A 19,724-nucleotide genomic window follows, 5' to 3' on the forward strand; every position below is an offset into this window, starting at 1 on the left:
TCCAAACTTTCACTTAAATGTCTTGCAATGTTCAGTGTTTCAGTGTTTCAATTCTGTTATTTTAGAGTGCTTCCCGGACTCAATGAGAGCTTTCTTTGCCAGTTCCTGATCTTTTTAGTGGAGCGTCGTCGTGCACTGCGAGGCTTGGAAAATAGGAACACGGTGCTCCCGTGAATGCAGCTAGTGTGCGATTCGCTTCCATTTTACAAAGGGGATTCTAATGGAAATATGTAATTAGCCCAGTTTATCGTAGCATTAATGCAGTAATTCCAATGATTTTGTGTTCGAGTTTTTTTTAAAATAAAGATCGCGGAAAAAATTGAGCGAGATTAAAAATCATGCACGGTGCATAATCTGCTTCCCGGATAAACCGCAGCCGGATAATCGGGAGTCTGCTGTATCAACAAACCGAAATGAAAAGATTCAACTTTTCAGAAAGGGCTGTGTTCAGACAAATATGTACGTGATTCTCTTACCAACTCCCATCACTGGTGGTGGTTTTAGCAAGTGGTGATCCTTGATGCAAAAGTTTTGTGGAGGCTGGTTCTGCAGCAGAGGAAGATTCTGGGGCAGGTTGGTGTCAGGCAGCATGCTAGGGTGCAAAACAGATGGATCCAACCCCCTCCACGCTCCATCCCAACCACCATCTCGGAGATGAAGGGCTCCCGTTCTGAGTGGGGGGCGCCTCTCGGGGGAACAGGGGGGCCAAATCGAGCACCCCACCGAAGGATCTGGGGGCCCATGCCCCCAGCCAGCCCAGCCATGGTGACGATGGGTTGTTTGGTGTACTGGAAGAACTGGGTGGAAGGCAGTGCGTCGATCCCACGAGTCATTGCGCTCAAAGAATGGAGAAAGAGGGGAGCCATCAGGATTAGGAATCGGTGACGTGAGCTGGTGAGTGTGGGCTCCAAGCACCTGCAAAGTTAGAAATTCAGTTAACAGGACTCATGGAAAATGACGGGCAGTTTTGACTGCAGCAGTTACCAAATGGTGGAGTCGGGATGCTGAGGAAGCAGAGCACACGGTCCACGACCCAATTTCAAGATAACGAGCAGCAAATGTTGTATGATACATTGTTTTATATTAGCATTCAAGCATTACAACAAAATGCATACTATTCAGCAATTAAAATTTAAAACCCATAATATAGTTAATTATTGCAGTATAAAGTTCATACTTTTTCAGTTTCTTAAAGTTTTGCTGAAAATAGGTAATAACGGAATATTGAGGTATGCAATAATAAGGAAATGATGAGGTATGGTAGAATGAAATGAAAGAAATGTGACGATTCTACCAAGATGGAGTGAAATTTGTCCATTTTAAAATAATAAGGACCAATTTTCCAATAAAAAAAAAACATTTTTTTGACCAAGGTTTCAAATGCCACAAACCTGGGTGGAGTGAAAATATATTTTTGTGAAAAATTGCACCTTATTATTACAATACGGCAGAACCCAAGACGATGATGTTTGAATTTGAGAACCACCGATTTACATTATGTACTCTCATCTTTTAACCAACCCTGAGGATTACAGTATTCACTTCTGGAACAAACGGTTTCAAACAAGACCATGGAAATGAAAAAAAAACTGATAAAAAATAATTCAATAAAGGAATTTAAAACTAAATAATGAATGAAAACCTGTCTCAAGTTGACATTTCTGAGATGCTAATACAGCGGTTGTACACAGAGGTTGCAGCTTAAGGAGACGAAATAAACACTGCTTAAAGGGAAATACCTAAGAATGGTTACCCAAATAATGGCCAGTACTGAAGGTAAGTGAGGGGGCTGTTAAAGCAGGTTTCACTGGGCATGAAAACTGTAAGATGAAATCTAACTTGATCAAGAATCCAAACATATGGCTGGTTAGGCAATTGTACCGACTATGAAACTATACCAGAAATCAGAGAGGAATTATCATATATTTAATAGAACTGCATGTTCTGATAACAGATGATTATATGTGACTAAAGAGGAGATTAAAAAAGGTCCAAACAGCAGGATTGAAATGCACAATTAACTGTAACATGAAAATTTATTTCAGAAAAATTTGTAATCTTACTTTAAGATTATAAAAAATGAACCACAGATGTCAATAAGTAATACCACTAAAACTGATGAGAAACCACTAACATCCAGTGAAAGGAGAATAAGATATAAAGATGTGTAATAATCATATTTACCTGCTCATGGGCTGTATCACCAGGGCCAACAGTGTGTCGTCTGGTCATAGTATGACGATCGTTGGCTGAAATACCCCAACCTGGAGCACCACTGCTTTTCACATTCTGGTCTTCCGGATGCAATTCAACATCACCAAACTAAAATTATGCAGAAGGAAATTATGGAGACATTAGAAACCTTCCAGCATACCTTCATTCAATATAACATAGAGAGAGAAAAAATTGTACGGAGGAACATAATGATAGATTCTCCTTTGAAAAAATGTTGATTCATAATTTTAAAATATGTCTTCACCATTGTACATTTGGAAACATAAATCCCTAACTATCAGTTTTAATTTCCTGGGATAGAATCTGACAAGTAGATAGTTTGAAAAATATCACTTATTCATAAATAAAATAACTTTGAGGCATGGAAAATATCCTGCTATTAGCTAGGTAGAAATATTGCCACTAAGAAAAACAACCAAAAATGTTGAAAAAATTATAAAAAAGTACATTCATTGAACAGAAAGGCCAATAAATAAGAATCCAAAAATAAAAGACTACATTGATAAAACCTGCAGCAACCCAAAGGGTCTAGTATATGCATTTCATATTATACACATCACATAATATTAGGTCAATTGTAAATATCACATAATCATTAGGGGGTGGTAAAACTCTTGTGGTTAATACTGGGAATCTTTTTGATTTAACATCATTAGCACAAAATATTTGACTCTTTTTACACGTTCGTAATTGATCTGCAGACACGACTCACTCATGATAAAAAAGAGAGTAATACGAGTTTCAATTGTAAGGAAATCATAAATGGGATTGTCAGGCTCAACTTGATAAACCAAGGTACACCAAGAGTAGGTGAACCACCCCATACCATGTAAAAAAAAGAGTACATAATAATCAATTATGAAAATCAGTTCTCATCAGAATACTAAATCTGAGCGATTGAAAGAAAATGCAAATAAGCAATATCAAAAGAATATAGTTTACTGATACGACAAGTAAGATAAGAGCTTCTCAAGAACAAAAGCATACATGCATTATTGAGCATCATTCTCACCTTTTCTAGGAACTGTGAGTCATCGAGAATGCAGACCACTGGCATCGCTGCAGAAGGAGACGATGACCCACCCCCTGTGCTGAGTTCAGACTCCACAGGACTGCGGTCCACAACACCTTTTAATGAAATAAAATTGAGCTGTATTTTACAAAATCTCAAGAGTCTCACCTCTATTGAATTTTTACATGTTTACATATTGAAAGTGGGAGGCTTATTTCCATTTGGTATACATGCGGAAACAGTCACAATATAGGAAAAAGAGGCCACCCACTCGGGTTGGGAAATCAGAAAAATTACACGAATTAACCAAAGTTACTCGTAAAAGTGTATTTTATTATTGAGGCAAAGCACACTGCGCAGGCGAGAGTGAACAGGACAAGTGCCAAGATATTCCTTGGGAGTGGGGTAGCACACGTAACGTACCTGTGGTGATACTGGCCCTGCGCTGGGACATGGGGAGCGTTGGGGGAGGCAGACATGGGGGAGAGGGCGTAGCACGAGGAGGGGACGAAGATGGCGTTGGCGGAGATACCCCTCTCCTCCTTTTCCCCTCCACCCCCTTCTTTTCCAGTTTGTCCAAAATGAGGTGGTATATTGCACTAATATTGTCAAAGCCATTCTGGTAAACAGCCTGAAACAAAAATCACATTCACAATTCTCAAAACTCCCACGGCTGGAAAATGAAGATACATTCTAGGTAATCTATCACCATTAAAGAAAAGCAAAATAAAGAAGGATTGGACAGGGAATTTTTTGGAATGTGCTAAACAAAAGAAAATTCTTGAGTATGCAGGAATCGCAGGATGTACAGAAAATGGATGGCTATCCAGGCCTCAAAAATCACAGTTGGACGGTTAAATAAAGTGCATGACAAAAATATATCACATGAATTTTCAGCATGTCAATTTTTTCACCACACATTGGCCGGGTTCAATCTAAGATATTAAAGTAACAGCAGTTTTAAACATGATTAAAACCCAGATTAAAGGAGCATTTTACAAAATAAACTACTGCTCCAAAAAAAATAAGCATGCATTCATACATGATCTCGATTAAAGGAGAGAGAAAATTCTCCCGTATATGAGACAACTCTTTAATAAGGGAAATTTAAGTGCTTACTTTACAGATGACACTTTCTTCGAGTCCAGGAAGCTGGAGCATGTACGCAAGGACTCTGGAATCAAGAGGGGGTGGGTTGATGCTCTCGTCACTTTCCTCCGGCTTGGTCGCACCTTCCACTCCCTCCATGTCCACTTTCTCCACTGTCATCTCGCCCCCACCGGGTCCTTTCCCTTTGGGAACAGGGCACTCACCAACTGGGGGCATCATCCATCTATGGTCCAAAACCTGCTGAATGCTTAGTCTTCTTTCAGGATCCACAACAAGCATATGCCTGATTAAATGCTCACAGTCTGGAAAAGTATTTTTTTTAAGTCAACATAGGACAGCCAAAAAAATGATGCAGCATCACATACAAAGTTCGAGCTGTTCAGCAGAAAACAAGAAAAATTTCATTGTTACTACAAATAACTAACATTATTCCCAAAAACTACAACAAAATTTAAGGTCCTATAATAAAATGGTTCAATTTTTTAAATTAAAATATAGTCCGTTCTGAAAACCACACACTATTTTAAGCTATAGCATAAGGTGCTTAACCTATCTTCTTACCTCTTTTGTTCGATACTGTCATCAACAAGATATACTGAGATCACTAAATTGCATTAAACGTACTAACAGAAACCAGAACTCAACAGTGACACCAGTTAAAAAAGAAAATATAAGAATCACATTGGTGCTAAATTATACATACATAGTTTTCCCTGACTAGGTCGTACAAAAACAAAAATATAATTCCTAAACATACAGAGTTCACAATTGGGAGTATTAAAAATTTCACTACCTTGCCAGCCTTGTTTATTGACATAATTATCCTGCTGTGTAGTAGGTAACTACGTGATAAAAAAATCTCAACACCGGACATTTTTCTTTGGTGACATTTCATTTAGAAACTTTTTTCATGTAAGTGAAAAATTATTTATAAAATATTACGAGATGCGAGTCTCAATATTATATTTTCCCAATTTTAAAGAATAAGACACAAAAATTATTACCCTATATGTACCAATTTCCATACCTCCACTGCAAAAATGCTCAACTATCACCCACGTGGGCGATTGTTGAGCGATTGTTGAGCGATTTTGCAGTGGAGGTATCGATGTATTTATTTTTCACATGTAGCTAAAGGGAATAAAAGGATTCAGGAACACAAATGAATTCTTCCGATTAAAATGGTTATATTGCAATGAAAATTGAGTAGAGATGAATTTAGCAGTTTGTTTCCACATGCTGTATTTTATTTGCCAAAAATATCATAAATTTTCCAAAAATGAATTACCAGGTTCTAATGTTTTGTCCAAGAGAAACCACTTAAAAGTCAAACATTACAGATAATCCTTATTATATCATATCTTTTTCAGATATGTACACAATTTATTTATTTACAATAACATGGAGGCAGGAATACGATACAAGCACATTTAAAGAATATCTCCAGCCAAAATTAATTATTACTCATTCAATAAATATATGTTTTATGTACAACCAAATGTCTTGATTTCATTTTCAGAGAGCAAAAAATTTTTTTGAATTAAATCTGTTTTTATTTAGATTTCAAATTTAAAAAAAAATCTTTCATGAGCCCTGGGCCAGAATAGGAGAGGAGATGCATTTTAATAGGCCCACATTTAATAAGCAATAAATCAATCAAATAATCAGTACATTTGGCCGATTGTGTACGACACTAATTGTACAGACACAAAACAAAGGAGAGCTACGTGAATAATTGTACAAGACACTCACCAGCAGACATGAAGAACGGTATGCGGAACATGCCTGTAATCACACGGGCTCTCAGTGACTGCAGAGTGTCACCATCAAAAGGTAAGACTCCACAGACTAAAACATACAGGACCACACCCATGCTCTAAAATAAAATATTAATCTTATTTTACTCCAAGCAAGTAGCACTCAATATTTCAAACTCCTTCTCACAGCAGTTAACTGACATCAAAACGAAAAAGTTAAAAATGATTTATTACCCATATGTCTGCTTTAGGACCATCATATTTTCGGCCTTCAAATAGTTCGGGTGCAGCATAAGGCGGGCTTCCACACCAAGTGGACAGTTTCTGCCCTGGAAGGAAGTGGTTGCTGAACCCAAAATCTGAAAGAGAAGACCACATACACTTCTGTTAACTAGGAGTCATAAAAGAGGAATATTCAACCCACTAAAAATAAAGAGACATAGTATTCCCCTGGTATTCATGGGACAATTTCAACGGGACACATAATAGTAGCTGAGTACATATTTTTATTTCATGATGCATAGCTGAAAATCTCTGACAATGTCAACCTCAAGGAGCTGGATTAATATAACTAACAGTTTTCCTTCAAAGTCAATACTTCACGTCAGCCATTTAACTATTGTAAATTAAATAAGCTCCCAATTTTTTATGAAAGTATTGTTAAAAAAATTATAAACATATAAATTCCATTAAAAAAACATCAGATTACAATCGTTGAAAGAATTTCGTTCCCAAATACAAAGTTTTCAGAAGGAGTCAAAAAAAGTATTGTGCTCAAACAGGTATGATAAGCACCAAGGGGAAATTTGTCCTATTCCTGTATTTTCAACAATTTTGGGCAGTTTATAGTATTTATTTACCACCCAAAATCATAGCAATCATCATAGTACTAATCATAGTAATCATTATTTTAATTCAAGTGCAGCTGGGGATACTACACCACAAGATATTAGAGAGACACCAGAAGACCAGAAATATGTTACATATTTAATAAAAAGAAAAATACCACTTTAAGAAACAATTCTTGCTATACTATATTAAAACACATAGTGAAATAAGAAGAATAAACCATAATGAATTATAGAATTTGGCCCACATGATACTGTGTTATACTGACCGGCTAACTTAATGTCCATATTAGCATCAAGAAGTAGGTTTTCGGCTTTCAAGTCCCTGTGGACAACATTCATCGAATGGCAGTAATTAACAGCACTAACTATTTGACGGAACACGCTGCGTGCCTCTTCTTCACTCATGCGCCCCTTCTCCACAATATAGTCTGCAAAAATAAAAGAAATACTATTGTCAAACAGACCACTCTGGAGACAAATTAAGGAGCAGGATCAGGTAGTATTTTCATCTTTAAGTTTGGCATGGGAAGAAGAGCAGAGAATAAGCAGAGCTGGAAAAGCATAGAAAAAGCAAACTGTGAAAACAGAGAGAGGCTATCATGCATGATGAAGGGCTGGCCTGTGAGATGACGTGAGGAGAGGTTGAAGAAGGCTCTGCAAAGGTGCCTTCAATGGCAAAGGAAGAGATGGAGAGGCATACATTGAGGAAGTTATTGGATGTTCAGTAGGGGGGGGGGCGACGACGACATAGAGGAAGACCAAAGGATAAAAGGTCAGGGCAGTAGCCAGAAAATCTATTCAGGAGGTTTTTTTTGGTAGAGGAATGTATTTCAATAGAGTTCACTCTTGTAGGGGGTACACCTTACACTCCCAAACATAACAAGGGGGGGTCAACACCCCTCATCCCCCCCTCTCTCGCAATGGCCTTGGTGGAAGAAATACATAGATATGCCAAGATATGCAGGAAAAAATACAAAGAAATTAGATACAGGGAACAGGAATACAAAGACTAAAATTCGCATGCAACACAGAGACCTGAGGTTTTTATAAAAAGGGAAAAGCTGAAGATTAATAGTTCTAAACAACAGTTTTAAATAATTTTAAGGAAAACAGGTTTAAAAATATGAGAAATTGGTAAAAAATTTGAATGTGAACAGCAATCTAAATAATATCTTTTAAAATACCCAAATTACATTAGGTCCTTTTCCAAAAATGAAAAATACACAGTGGCACCAACCATCAAATCAAAGTGAACTTGACTGTATCACAGGAAAGATATCGTGAATATTCACGAGCACAAATGAATTTCTATCTGCATTCACCATTCAGTCATTACCACCAAAGAACTTTAATGCACAAAAAAACTTAAGCAAATATATGCTTTGAATACTTTAACCTAAACTGGTAAGAACAATAGTCCATCAGTAAAAAGATCCCATCACAATGAGAGAAATTTGGGATATTTACAATTTAGTTACGATCAAAGAAAGTGCACAGATGCTACATGGTTATAATGATTGATTTATAAAATTTATACAAATGAATAACCAGAAGCTAAAATATCATTAGAATATAAGACAGCAAGAGAGAAAAGATAAGAGGAAAGAAAACTTACCAAATATTTCACCATTACTGGCAAATTCTGTGACTAGGTATATCATTTTCTCTGTTTCCATAACCTGGGGGAAAAATACCATAACTTAAGCCAGCTGATTAGGTGAAGAATGAGATGAGAATGATAAAAATACTTAACTATTTGAAATAATCTTGTAGGTTCATAGAAAAAATACATGAATTCAATATAATTGTTTTTAAATGAAAAACCAAAAAGTATTTACCTGGTATAACCGGATTATATGTGGATGCCTTAGCTTCTTCATTATTTGTATTTCCCTAAATATCTTTTTCAAATTTTCTTCATCTAATTTAGTTTTGTCTATAATTTTAACAGCCACCTATGAAAGAAAAGAAAGAAAAATAAAAACAAAACATTCCCATAGAGCCCATAGTAATTTTCAGGTTTGTTCGGGGGATAGACATCAAACTATTTACTCTTGCTTGAAGCAAAATATAAGGCTTTTGGAAAGTATTAAATCACAGGAGCATAAAAAAAGGGCAGAGCATAAATTATTCCCACAATAACCGGTTTGACTGTGTCAGATTCAAGTGAAGAAAGCAACCAAAATATTTCAGCTCATAACAATTTCATTGCTTGCAAGACATCATGATACACATTAGTGCAGAATCTATTGAGGCAACTCATGAATCTGTGATGCATTCCATTAGCATAAACATAGAAATAATATGGTAATTTAAGGTGATGGAGGCTTACAGACTAGCATATGAATAAGGATGGACAAATATGAATGAGAGGACACCCAAGATGGAAATAAAACGTTGATATGAGCAACCTTTGATAAGCTGTTTTCACACACCTTACCCTCTAAATGAACTTGCATTGGATTGGAAAAATAAACAACTATACATGATGTATAGTGAGCATATACGGGCAACATGGTGAAACTAGTTATGTCCTCCAAAAAATTTGTGAGCACATGCAAGGTAATTTTATCCTAATATTAACTTGCACCACCACTTTTTTTCCAAAGGATAAACTAAAGGCTATGAAAATAACTTTAGCCAAAATAGCTTTTGCCCTAAAATTCTATCGAGCGAGATGTTTTGACCAAAAAAATAATAACATGAACATTTTGAGAGGACAATAATAAGTCAGGAGGTGAAGTCTTCCAGAGCTAATGATATTTTTTTGTTTAACCTCTAAAAACACCATAACTTCACAATTAAAAATACTATTGGCTTTTAAATCAATCAAATTGATTCAGGTCAGGCTAAACTTTGAGGGACATGCTTAACATTTAAAATTAATGGAATTGAAAACTTAGTGAAAAATAATATTTCAACGAAGGAACAAAGTTTTCTCTTACCTTTATTTAAAATTTATAATACATGCCAACCAGATGTAGCATATAAGCTACTATGAAAAAAAGAAGGCACCAAGGCTTCATAATTTAGCCTATCCCATTTCTACATTAGTATGAATAAAAATAATACTTAGATCTCCACTGTCTACTTAGTCCAATCATGCATTAAATGACATGCAGGTTTTACTCAAAAGGATTTATGATATGGAAAAAGTAATCATCCTTTGCACACTACAGTGCATCTCACATTTCACCAACTTTTGTGTCCTCTTTCAATCCTTAGTGAGCCTCATAAATCACTTGAGAAGACTACAGGTGGGGTGGGGATTGAAAATTAATTTTAAATATATTTTGGCTAAACTCCCTCTCCACAGAACACACCAAACAATCCACCAAAAAAGAATCATATCCTCTTTCTGGAATTATTTCCAAAACAGTGTAGAATAGGGTCACCAATTTAATATATTCCCAAATTTTCATACAGATACTGCTTTTTGGATAGCTGGATTCCAAGCGAATCCTAAGCAAATAAAACAATAGCCAAAACTAAATTTTAATTTAATTCACCACGTTTTTGGTTTACTTAATTCAAATCACCACATTTCTGCTGAACTCAAGGAATGTCTGTGACATGAGCATCAGTCTGTTTATTCGAGGTATTTAGTACACGGATATTTAACATTAAAAAAAACGCCAAAACCCGCAATACTTTTAACTTTTGCCGTCATTAGGGGCGCCAACGTTTGAAGATATAGATTTGCTTCGTGTGGCACATTTTTACCCTCGTGGCGGGACCCTTCTGGGAACCGGCACGCCCGAGGTCACACTATTAAATAGCATGTCATCAAGACAGCCCTGCTCTCGGAGGCTCACATTCGGCATGATGTCACGTTCGCCAGCTAGGGATTGTGATGTGCCGCTATTGCCCGAGACACCGGTTGCAGGGAGGTGGAAGGGGGGGAGGGGAGCAGGGAAAGGGGGGGGGAGAGGGGAAAGGAATGAAATACGCGAGGCGTGATTTATGAACGGAGGGACAGATTATCCTCTGAATGGAGCACGAACGTCCACGGAGCGCGAAAAATGGATTCGAATGCGTACAAGTACAGCGCGACGTCATTTCCTCAATCACAAAATTTTATAAGGCTCAGCTGAAAGGTGTACGGGATATGCATCGCATCTTTGTTTCGCCGGGATTGCAGCGGGCTTCTTATGGTCGATATAATGCAGGGTGGTTCTGTTCAAAAATGTTTATACCCCAAATAATAAAAATAACATAAAACATGGACACATAAACAAAGTAACAAAAATATATTCGCGGAGTTGCTTCGACTAGCGCCTCTTCAGCATTAGGAATAGACAGTCTGTTAAGGCCGTTTTACACGGTACACGGAATGGCGCAGTCTGACGTACGTGTGAAGGCGCAATCAAAATTGCGTCGTGTAAAGCGGTGAATTGCTAGAACACATGCGAGAATGCGTGGATGCGAGACGGCAAAATAGCCCTTTCTAATTTCGTTCACGCATTCGCGCAATTCCACGCCATTTTAGAAATTAATGCAGCTCTAACCTGCGCAATTCCGTGTACCGTGTAAAACGGCCTTAAAGGCCGTTTTACACGGTACACGGAATTTTTTTTACACGGCCTTAAAGGCCGTTTTAGACGGGGCACGTTATTGCGCAGGTTCGCACTGAAAACATGTTGAAATTGCGAGAATGTGAGCTTGGATTTAGAGCAGGGGCTACTTTGCTGTCTCGCATCCACGCATTCTCGCATGTGTTCTAGCAAGTCACCGCTTTACACGACGCAACTTTTACTGCGCCTTCGATCACACGTTAGATTGCGCCCTGAAGTGCCTCGTGTTAAACGGCCATTATGCAAATCCATCGGAAATAGGCATCTTCACATTGGTACATAAGTAAAGCAGGCAGGACACTTATCATCGGTACGTCTTCCATGGCTTCCTCCTTTTTCTTATTCTCCCAAATTGGTTTGCGCACTATTTTACAAGAGATGGATAGCTGGTCTTCCCTGTTGAAGGCGTTCGTAGATTTAATAATTTTGGCTTGCATATCCCTTCAGATGGCTTGCATACCCCGTAAATCTCACAGCTGAATATTCACCACAGCGCGAAAACCTGCACAATAATGTCATATAATACGGATCTGTGTAATATATGCATATTCAATATTTTCCATCCAATTTGAATTAGCGCCATTTGCAGTTAAAAAACTTAAACATCTAAGGATCGAGTGAGCAAGTAAGAAAAGTGACCTAGAAAATTAACGAGTTATGGAAGAATACCTGTACACAGCCTGTGTACATAGCCTGGAAGAACAACCTGTACATTTGTGTAAGCTTTCCCACACAATATGTTTTATTTTCAGGACGAGTTTCACTGCCTTCAACGAATCGTCCAAAAACCCTCACCGCGTGCTGATACTACAGGATGGAGAAATTCATTACGGAAAAAATATTTTACAGAGAAGTACCCGCTTTAACGTCTATGATTCAATGAATAACTTCTGCGAAACGAAACCTGAACGTAAGAATCTAATACACTAATCCGTCATAAAAAAAAGCACAACATCTGCTTTACGAAATGAGGAGTGATGCAGAATTTGTAAGAGTTATAGAGAAATTGATAAGAGTAGTTATATACGTGGAAGAATTAGGGGATGCATGACAGAAGGTTAAGCTACACATTATCTCAGATTTAAAATGGCAAGAGGAGAAGAAAAAACAAAAAAGATGAATTTCTCGCACCCTTTTGAGAGATTTCAAAAAGAAATTTCGTTGGGAGGTGAAATATGTACTGCTGGGTATCCTTCTTGTCATCAGACAATTTGCGACAGGAGACTGAACTATATGTTGAGTTTCAGAGATGAGACGCTAGTCAAAGAATACGGGTTGCCAGAGAACAAGCTAAATTAATGAAAGGATTATGGGGAAAGACTGATTATCCCAAGATCCTTGCACGATACGGATCAGGAAGGCAATGAAGGAACGACGAAAAAGATGATGGTGTTTGAAGAGCAAAAAGCTAACCTTTCCGTTGGAGAATAATCTGAAGAGGAGGACGTGATCCAGCGTGGGAAGGGAAATCAAAAGACACCGAACGAATGACAGACGCCAGAACAAGGAGTCGGTTGACAAAGCACCCCAGGTGAATTTCAAGTACAATTACGAGAGTGAAACTAGGCATGGAAACAAAATTAAATATACCAACACAATTAAAGGAGTATCTTATTGGAGTCATCTTGAAAAGATTGAAATCGTATTTTTGCAAATGTTTCGGTGTATTTTTAAACCTTCGACAGGCCTTGAAATGAAAACGGATATATAATTTTGTTACATATGCAAAATAAAAAGGCTATAACAATGTTTTTTTTAAAGAATAACTGATAGTATAGCCAAAAAAGAAAAAAAAAAGTTGTAAATTAACAAAAAAGAATTTCACTAAGGGACACACTTTATGCTGGAACACTGGATATTGCATCACAATACCCCTTATAGGTCTTGGGCTCCGTGCTAAACAAGATATATTACATTTAAAATAACGTGGATGCTGCAGAGGGCAGCTGGATACGCTCCCGAAATAATAATGCGATTCGCTCGGGGGCATTTTTACAGCCGTGCGCGATGTCTACGCCGACGGCCTCCACGGAACCAATAGCTCATAAACGTTAAAAAAATTGAGGTGCAAACCTAAATTAGATAAAATGACGAGTATGCATCCTAGTACCGATTGTGAGTATATTATTGGACGTAAACGATCTTCCTATGTGTAGAGAAAAGGGCATGGAAAAGTCTTAGGTTTTGGCGGCGCCCACCTACATCGCTTGATAGATGTGAGGAAAATGCCAGAAAAGGATCGTATTAATTGATATGTGTCGGTTTTATCACCCGGAACTGCAGCCTGATAGCTTTGGGGACCGGTGAAGTATTGTAGTAGTAGTATTTGGATTTAGGGTGCGTCGACGGCAAGGTCATTTTGCACCACTACTGTGCTATTTAATTACAAAAGTTATGTATAAAGTATTCTACTGCATCTGATGTCTTCGTTGAAAGTGTACATAATTAGACTTTATTAAAAATGTTTATTTCTCTGAGAAACCGAAATGTACAGATTAAGTTGGTAGGGTGGTCTCCTAAAAGGGTTTTTAGGTCTCCCCCTAGATTATTTCGTCTTCGCGCTTCGCGGTACTTAACACAATCTAGCATGATGTGTCTAATACTTAATGGACATTTACAATCCCCACATTGGGGCCGGTGAAGTATTTATGGACCGTCAAGGTACGGTGCGAAGATATGAATTTGCACAAATAGGCAGGTAATCGAAGTTTCGTAACCATTAAAGTTGCAGCCAATGCTTATATCATTTCTCATTCATCAAGTGAAGAGAGTATGTAGAAAAAAATCTTCTTCAACTATGCATTTCCAATTCATTAAATATACTTCCTCATTTATTTCGGTATTTCGCCGTCTAACAAACAGACTTCAATTTCATTGACTCGACCCATGGTTCAAGCTACGAGCCTTGAACCCTTTACAAATTTTTCAGTCATTATCAATGCAGTATTTAAGTACCTTCCCATCCCTCATTCGCTTCCAAAGCAATAACCTACGTTCCAGTCAAGCCCTGGATTATTCCATTGTGTGTGCATTCTGTTCGAGGTAAATCTCCGAGGAATTTCCGCGCTTACAATTTGTGAATACTTGCGGATGACTCCAGTAATCCTAACCATTGGCTATCTAGCGAATGTAAAAAAAACTCGTTATCAACCCCTAAAAAGGATAGTACATCAAAGGAAAGTATTTTCAGTATGGAGCGAGGGGACCATTTCGCTCGAGCATCAACTCGATCTCGAGATTTTTGACTGGGTCTGAAATATTCTGAAGCATTCGGTGATTTTTCTAGCTATCAATTTTCACTCATTAAGGGCATTAGGATATGGGTAAAATCATTTCTATTTCCAAAGGTGTTGCCGTTCTGTGAGGACCCAGGGATGAAACTGGGATATATTCTTGACTAGCACTTGGAATAAAAGATACAGTGCCCCGCGTGATACGGTGGGAATCTCTGATATTCAGCTTAGTAAAATCACTTGTCTGTTTCCACACACTTTTATTTAAACCGACCATGATTTCGGCAACTCGTGCCATTATCAAGGTACATAGCCTTGAGTGACAGCCTTTTTATAGTGGTGGAGTTTTTCAGGAGGGGGGGAGGATTACTGGGGTGTATTCATTCCAGGGTTAATGATGACGTCAATGGGCGATGGGAGGGAGATAGGGTAATGTTCAGGAGGGGTTAGTGGAATGGGAACATATGGTCGTTACATAATTTAAAATTAGCGGGGCAATTAACAATTTCAAACTGTTCTAAGAAATCCAGATTCCGCTCCTTGTCATGTACGTGTAAAATTTTTGCATCAAAATTGCAACAGTGGTGTTCGTCATTCAAATGTCTTGCAATTCCTGATGAGTCGTCGTTATTTAAAAAACATCGTCTATGTTCTACCAAACTGGGATATATTCCCCAAAATATAAAAGAACACATTTTTTCACTGAGTTCAAACTTAGAAACTGAGCTCCACCAAGGAAACAAGGTGGCTCATGCCACCGGACTCGCAATGCCGCGAGGCAGCATGCTCGTACATGAGTGGGCTCCACCCTTACACCCACTCCCAATGTTGTAGGTCAAAGCCGTACTTTGAACGCTAAGATGTCAAACGAAAGCAAGCTGTAGGGAATAAGAGTGTACTGACAAGGGGTAAATCTTCGGAGTTACAAGGAAGTGTGCACGAGGTCCAAAAATCCTATAATGTGGATAATTTGCCTTGAACTGGATTCAAACCAGGATCCGCCTACATGCTCAGGGCTCTAGCCACCATCTGGGTGTTACTTTTCAATGAGTATCGAAAATCTTGCATTTAGATTCAATTTTTTAACGTTGAACGTAGATTAAATAACATGGAAATGCGAATTTTTTAATTTCAAAATTCCCATCCTCAAGTGTCTTGCAAACTATTTTTCCAACAGAAAAATGATAAGGGCCTTTTTTTTAAGAAAATTAATCAATTTCGATTTCGGGATTACTTCGAAAGAGATCACGGTTTTCGAATAATAAAAAAAACGTAAAATGAGGCTAATAGCATAGAGTGAGTATATTCCCCCCGAAGAAGAGTATATGGCCAACTTCATCCACTCACCATTAGCCCTAAGGATGGAACACGACTCGAGTTCCGAAACGTCGGTAGAATGGAGAGAGAGAGAGCACCCGGCTGGAAGCCCGAATAGCCTTCTTTGACTACATCCGCCGGGAAAGCATCAGATCTTACTTCACGGACCCTTGAGTCGCGTCACCGGCGCACAGTGGATATCGAAAAAAGCTGGCCAAAATCAAGCTATCGACTTTTTCATTTCACACCGGGACTGGTATATCGTCGTTTTGGAATGTCCAGTGCATCAAAAACTAAAGTTAATTTTTTCCAAAGTGATTTGTTTAATTTTTATAGCTCGCCAAAAATCTACGAAATCTTGAGTGCGCGATTTTTACGATAGGTCAATGTTTGTTCTCCAGGAATGACATACTATTAATAATTCGGACTTTTTTAAGGACATTGATTGATAGAACTATTTTTTTAATAAATTAAGAGCGAAATATTGTTAGAGTCCATTGCTTTTGATTATCTTTAAGATTTGTTTAAAATATCACCGTATTTCGTTGATTGTTTACCTAATGCTAGGATGGAAGTAGTTACCGCCGCTTGCTGCTCCTGAGATATTTACACCAAGAGTTAGACTGAAGACTATACCACTAGATAAAAAAAAATTTTGCACCAACTCGCACCCCTCCGATTTTTTCGTGGTAAAGCAAAATGATGTCGTGCGGTTGACGTGCCCCTTGACCCGCAATACCCGGGGTAGGCACTCGGGAAGTTAACGTTACATGCGTAGCAGTCCGTTTGAGAGACTGGATTTTCCCTGAATATTGAGTGCATTGAACTGAATTACTTATTAATTGCGGTGTCTTTAAAGTATTTACCCTCTTCTGGCGGTTTTACCCTTGGATCTTCGTTCGGAAGCTGCGTGCGGACGGCAATAAACTTAATGGTTCCTTTGCCCACCCCTTATTGCGCACAGATTTGCTATTTTACTATGAATAGTGCAAATGTTTCCATCCCAAAAATCTGGTTTTCCCCAAACATGCCGTCTATGCGATGCATTCGCTCATTTCTAGCTGAGTGCTCAACATCAGACACCCTTCAATGCCTTGTTGAAGTTTGTGCCGAAGGACGTTCACAGTGTAGTTGCTCAGAAATGCATACAACGAAACTGACTCGCTATCAGCTGACATTCCAGGAAAATTCTAACAGTTCCTTCAGTGATATGATAAGAGATATGAAAAGCATTTTATTCCCGGAAGTATTATTATGTAGGCAATTGAAAGTAGAAATTGAAAAATGGTCTAAAGTTAATAACAATTGTATACGTCTCTAAAATATAGTGGGAGTGGTAATAGTATTTTTACTTCAGGGAAACAACTTTGTCAACTAATTACGTTCCTCTTCGAGGAATTTCTGAAGACCTAATTACTCGCTTCTCAGTAATTTTGAGAGCTGTATCGACTTGACTTCGTGTAAATGATACGGTTTTCTCAGCTTACTGCCTAAAAACAGCTAAAATTTACGTAACCCTTTATCCATGGTATCATATGCCAACAACTATTCACTAAGTTTTTCAGTACATGGAACGGGAGTTGTGAAACATGCTATTGGACAGTTGGACAGCTTTCCGATGAGGCATTGGAATCCCGACACAAGTATATAAGAGGAAAACACATCAGAAAAGTTTCTAGGACTGTCACAAACCATGACCTTTTCCGGAGGATTCAGCTAACATCTGATCCTTTTATTACTTGCGGGTTCCCCGTAAAGACAAAAATTACCAGAGTATGAGGAAAAATTCTGGTGAATATCGAAAATATTTTAGACACGAGAAGTCTTTATCCTCTGTCTCAGAGCAGGATTTTAAGTGGCACGACTTCGTTTTCGAACAATTAGCAATAAAAATATTTGTTAATGACATCATTATTTATTATTACACTTCAATGACCAAAATTTCAAGTTTTAAGGGCTAAGTAGTAATTTTCAATCATCACTCACGTCATGGAAAGCTAATAGATGGATTTGACGTAGTTCAAAATCGAAGAAACTGTATCTATTCCTTGATATTACCATATAAAATTTTCGACATGCCCCTGGCAGCTATACTTCAAGCGTCACTTTTTATTATTTTTAATTTTGATCGCTCTCAAAAATATTGTGAACTACATCACTCTAAATAAGTTTTATTGTATCCTTACAATACACAATTCGCCAGCTTTTTTCGATTTCAGCCCACTGTGCAGCGGCAGATGGGCCTTGGGCCATAGAGACGAAGAGGAGGAAAGAGTGTTCGCCAATGGGAGGGGAGCAAGAAGACCGGAAGTGGGAAAGGTGGAAAACCAACATCTATCTCTCTCCCGCCTTGGGCTGACCGCTCGACGAAGCTAACGCACTAGCCCGCACGCTGTCCACGCTACAAGGTGAATAACTAGTAACTACGCACATTTTTATAATTATTATCATCCGTAATACCGGTATTCCGAAACATCGGTTGACCGAAAGAAAATATCTCATATTTAAGAATGCTCATAGGAAGAAATTGGGGAATGATTGGGCTTCGTCAGGTGACATAGCAATCAAACCTTTCTTGGTCCACTGAGCCAAACCCATGTTTATCCTGCCAACTAATAAGGTGGTTTCCTATTATTTTTTAATTGCCTAAATCGAAAGATTATTACTCCTGGAATACGTATTTCACGCTTTTAGATTTTTAAATGACGAAATCTATTTTTCGCGATTAAATGAACAGTGAAAATTTTCAAGCGCGCGAAAACGCGACGGCTAAGTATGAATGCTGGGAAAAGCCCGTGTGACGTCGTTCTGGGTCCCGCTGTCTCCGTGTGAGGTGACCTTGGGGCGAGGATGTGTGCGCCGCTGCGAAGCAGGCTGCTAGCAGGTAGCAGAGTACCCCGCCAGCAGGTAGCGCTTGGCTTAAATAAGGATTATTAATACCTTATCAAACGAAGGAAACTTTCCGACCTTAGGCCGTTTTAATAGGTGAGTATTTAGACATGTTCCCCTGAGGTCTGTGCCTCATGCATGTATTGGTAATCTCAGACGATGTGAAACTCCTATCTACTCGTATAGAAACTAGGTCCCTGTGACGTCACGTGGAGAGGCATCGCATGGGCGCCAATCTGGCCATTTTTAAATGCGGTTAAAATTGACCATTGCCATTCGTCTAAACTGGGATTTCTAAAACTAAATAATTTGTATATTATTAATCCACTAAAGTTGGTAACGAATCGCAATCAATGCCTTTCGTTTTCTTTGATGAAGGAAACTACCTTATTTTCACTACAATGCACCATATGGGGGAAACGGATATCGCTAGAGAAATAAAATCCTTGCCGTATGTCCTAGTGAGGTATTTAGCCGAAGGGTTACATGATACACCGAAATGGAAGACAATATTATCCCTCTGTTAAACACGGGCTTTTCACATCATGATGCACCAGAAAGGTATATTCTTAGCTGATCGGTATAAAAATTTACTATCCCTCTCACGCTACAACCAAGAAGTAAATCCAATCAACAGCGTGAATCTAATCCGGGTTCAGATGACGTCAGAATTTCGAGCAAGTAACAATGATTTTAAGAGCCCGAGAAAAAAATAAAACTAATTCTAGAATTCACGGTCCGTCGTA

General features: G+C 38.3%; 1 protein-coding gene across 3 annotated transcripts in view; it reads right to left on the reverse strand.

The window, feature by feature from the left end:
- LOC124153412 (serine/threonine-protein kinase SIK3 homolog) overlaps positions 1 to 19,724 on the reverse strand; it is an 83,845-nt gene that overhangs the window by 11,625 nt on the left and 52,496 nt on the right. For all 3 annotated transcript variants that reach the window (XM_046526544.1, XM_046526546.1, XM_046526545.1), the window contains exons 2-11: positions 8,804 to 8,920; positions 8,581 to 8,644; positions 7,232 to 7,393; positions 6,349 to 6,473; positions 6,110 to 6,233; positions 4,367 to 4,659; positions 3,671 to 3,878; positions 3,248 to 3,363; positions 2,185 to 2,322; positions 477 to 915 (exon numbers count right to left, since the gene is read on the reverse strand). In XM_046526544.1, coding sequence (XP_046382500.1) covers positions 477 to 915; positions 2,185 to 2,322; positions 3,248 to 3,363; positions 3,671 to 3,878; positions 4,367 to 4,659; positions 6,110 to 6,233; positions 6,349 to 6,473; positions 7,232 to 7,393; positions 8,581 to 8,644; positions 8,804 to 8,920 — 1,786 coding nt within the window. The remainder of the gene's footprint in view (positions 1 to 476; positions 916 to 2,184; positions 2,323 to 3,247; positions 3,364 to 3,670; positions 3,879 to 4,366; positions 4,660 to 6,109; positions 6,234 to 6,348; positions 6,474 to 7,231; positions 7,394 to 8,580; positions 8,645 to 8,803; positions 8,921 to 19,724) is intronic.

The sequence above is a fragment of the Ischnura elegans genome, chromosome 2 (genome assembly GCF_921293095.1).
Source record: "Ischnura elegans chromosome 2, ioIscEleg1.1, whole genome shotgun sequence".
Lineage (NCBI taxonomy): Eukaryota > Metazoa > Arthropoda > Insecta > Odonata > Coenagrionidae > Ischnura > Ischnura elegans.